The sequence below is a fragment of the Poecilia formosa genome, unplaced genomic scaffold, assembly GCF_000485575.1.
Source record: "Poecilia formosa unplaced genomic scaffold, Poecilia_formosa-5.1.2 Scaffold718, whole genome shotgun sequence".
Lineage (NCBI taxonomy): Eukaryota > Metazoa > Chordata > Actinopteri > Cyprinodontiformes > Poeciliidae > Poecilia > Poecilia formosa.
This window is the reverse complement of record NW_006800657.1, coordinates 24,193-27,772: the sequence shown is the minus strand read 5'-3', so window position 1 is coordinate 27,772 and position 3,580 is coordinate 24,193. Positions and strand designations below refer to the sequence as shown.

Genomic DNA, 3,580 nt, shown 5'->3' with positions numbered 1-3,580 from the left:
AGATGTAATTTAAAACATACTGAAATTAATATAGTGTTAAGTGAATTTTTAATTTTTTTTATTTTGAACATATATTTTAAAATATACACAAAATATATATATACTTGAGAAAGTGTACATTTAGATATTTAGACTTGGGCAAATATATATTTTGTTCACTTAAAGTATACTTTTATTTAGTATATTAAAAGTGTATTTTGGTACAATTATGTTTAAGTGTGTTTAAAGTTCTAATTTCGAAATTGGTACAAGTATACTTTTAGTATACTTCAGATATACTTATAGGTAGTACACTTAATAGTTAGTATACTTACAGTGTACTTTCACAAATTTAAGTATGTTTATTTTCACCTAGGGAGAGGGGGCGCTATTTTCCCACTGCACTGATACATAAAGCAAGTGGGATTCTACAACCTAAACACTGTTACATTAGTTATGTCCAGAAAGTTCTGGTTCTGGTTCTGAGGTCGTCTTCAGGTGGGACCGGTTACCTGGAACTGTACCTCCATAACCTCACCAGCAGAGGGCGCTGTGCCCTTCACAGACTTCAGATAAATCTTTCTTCTGCTTCTCCATCAATATCGTCTCAAGCTGGTTCGGTTCGGTTCGGACCGGGAGGCAGGAGGATCAGTTGGTACCGAAGTAAAACCCGAAGCAGAACCGGGCAGCAATGGCACTTCAACCTGGAGTAAAACCAAGATAATAGCAGGTGTGAGCAGGGCTTTAAAAATGAGCCGAGTAACAATGATTTATTACAAACAAGCCACTAAACACGCAGCGGCGATGTTTCATGGTAGAGTCAATAAAAGGTTTGTGGAAAAGAAGCTGCAAACAGAGTCTTAGCTCAGTGCGAAACTTCTAACAGAACCTCGGTTCCGTTCTGCGAAAACCCAACCACGTTCGGGTGTCTGCATCTGCTCGGAACCAGAAACCAGAACATCGACCTGTAACCCACTGTGGTTCATCTCATTTGGACCAGAACCAGTGATCCATACCCGGAGAATCCACCTCTACTCTGGACCTGGTTCCGACCAGAACCTAAATCATCGACAGCTGCTCCTCGAGAAGCTTTTATTATGAAAACCTCCCAGGAAGTTGGGTCTGCAGCCCTCGGAACTGTTCGGCCAAGTTCGGCTCCGCTCGGTTTATTTTCATCTCCGCCTCCAGCTGAGCGGAGCGACAAGAAGTTCGGACACCGAGGAGCCCAGAGCTGCCGCGGAGCCGAACCGAACCAGGAACTGGACCTGGACCACAGTGACACCACGGCGGAACCGGGACCAGCGCGGTGAGCGGACCGGGACCGGAACGGAATCGAAGACGGCGTCATTCCTCTCCAGAAGTCAGGGAGGTTCGGGTCGGACAGGCGGCGGTTCGGGGCAGCAGAACCGTGTCAAAGTGGACCGCCGGGGGCTGCAGACAGAACCATGTACCAAGTCCAGGTGAGCGAGCCCAACAGAACTCTAGCAGAACCCAGATAGCTTAGGGATGGTTCTGTTCGGAACCCAGCCAGGAAAGTTCCCCCGGTTCCGAAACTCAAGGTTTCTACTGGGTTCTAGAGAACCGGGTCACGGAGAAGAACCCGAATTTATTTGCTTCTTGGTTCCTTAAACGACGTAAATGTGGTTCTGACCCGGTTCTGAAGTAACTGAGTTTGTTCTGATCGGAACCAGAACCAGCAGAACTTTCAGTTCCTGAATCTGTTCAGGTTCTGGTTCCAGTGGACCAAGTTGGGTTGGACCTCTAACCACTGAGACCAGAAATATGAACCAGGCAGAACCAAACAGAACCAGAACCAGAACCAAACAGAACCAGAACCAAGCAGAACCAGATAGGACCAGATCCAGATAGCAGCGTCCGCCTCCATGCGGTTCCGTCTCCGTGGTTCTAGAGGAATTAGAATCCTCCAGTCCTGTTTGTCAGGAATCTGATCAGAACTTTCCTTCAGTTCTTCATGTTTGGGTTTAGTGGAACCGGACCGGACTGGACCTGAAGAACTCCGACCGGGAAACAACAATATTCCCAAACATTCCATAAAATTTCCTCATGACTCCTAACGTCAGACTGCAATGTTCAGGAACGCTGCAGGAACATTCAGGAATACTGTGAGAATGTTTGGGAATGTTCAGGAACGCTGCTGGAATGTCACTGCAGCACTCCGGAACGTTTCACCAGCTGCTCCGTTCAGGGAATGCTGCTTCTGTTCCCTGAACGTTCTAGTCCAACTTCCTGCTGATTTCTGGTTTCCTCCTGCAGTCTACCATCTCTTCCACACGGGTCCTGGTCCTTGTTCTGGTTCTGGTTCCCTCAGGGAATGATTCAAGAACTCCATCAGATCCTATCAGATCTGTTTCTGTCTGACCAATCCGGTTCTGATTTGACTGATCAGGAGTTCGGGTCGAGTCTTTCCACTGAGGACGACCAATCAGAGCGCAGATGTCTGTGATGGGAAGATGGAACCAGACAGGAAGGAGACAAACAGGAAGAGGAAGAGCTTTCCAGCCCGACTGCAGCCGGCAGACACAGGATCTGGATCAGTATGGAGTAATTTTCTTGCCATAATCCAAGAGCACACATTTTCATTTTGAAACCAGGACTTCATGTCTGTCTTCTCCAAAAACTTCTCCTCCTGCTCACACTTAGTCTCTGCTCGCTGTTGGAAACGCCTTTTGGCTCAGTCGCCTGGCAACTTCTTAGCCAATAGAATGAAAGTGTTGTACTGGGTGTGTTTGTTTCCTTCTAGCGGGTGAGCCTATTATCGATTATAGCAGTGTTTCTCAACGGGGGCGTTCAGTGGACGGCAGGGGGCGCTGGCGGAAATTTTTACAACAGGGGGCGCTGCGATGCCTTTGGGGGGCGTTTGGTCGAAGGTAAACCTTACATCTTAAATGCACAACAGTGCCAGTTTAGACTTTGATCTACTTGCTAAAAACTGTATTGTGTAACATTAAAACATGCCACAAAATGAACAGCATGTTCTCCGCTGCGCCAAGAACTGATGGTAGCTTCACCGCATCAGTTCAGCGTTACACCGGCTGATCACGTTGCTGTCAGATTCACTTGTTAGATCATTTTATAGAGTTAAAGTCGGTGCTGTAAGTGATCCGGTATGAAACGGTACCACAGCACTTTTGAATATTAATAATGAGAATACTGGGATTTTTCCCTTGTTTTAAAAGGTTTACGTCAGTCTGCTTTTCTCCTTTCTTCATCGATACGCTCCCTACCGCCCCGCACCGGAAACAAACAACACATAAAAAAAACAACGCGCACGTTTCGCAAAACTCTGAAATAGGAGAAGCGGGATGTAGAACGGAGCAACGAACTAGATGTGAATCAGGATCGAGAATCCTTTGGTGTATAGTGAAAAATCAATATCAGTGGCAAACACATGACGATTAGGCGGCGCAGCAGGTGATGAGTGACGATTACTGATGGTCAATAAATGATAAAATAAATCTAACAACAGGAAAGAAACTATAGCAATAAACCAAGAGAGGACAATAGGGACAGAGGAAACTAGGGCTGTTGTAAACGAATATTTTAGTAATCGAGTAATCTATCGATTATTCTTACGATTAAT

At 45.8% G+C, this 3,580-nt stretch overlaps 1 protein-coding gene across 1 annotated transcript in view; it reads left to right on the top strand.

The window, feature by feature from the left end:
* Positions 1-282: 282 nt before the first annotated feature.
* The window catches only part of LOC103131100 (PEX5-related protein-like), a 15,038-nt gene continuing 11,740 nt past the window's right edge, over positions 283-3,580 (top strand). The window contains exon 1 of the mRNA XM_007542670.2: positions 283-1,439. Coding sequence (XP_007542732.1) covers positions 1,425-1,439 — 15 coding nt within the window. The 5' untranslated portion in view covers positions 283-1,424. The remainder of the gene's footprint in view (positions 1,440-3,580) is intronic.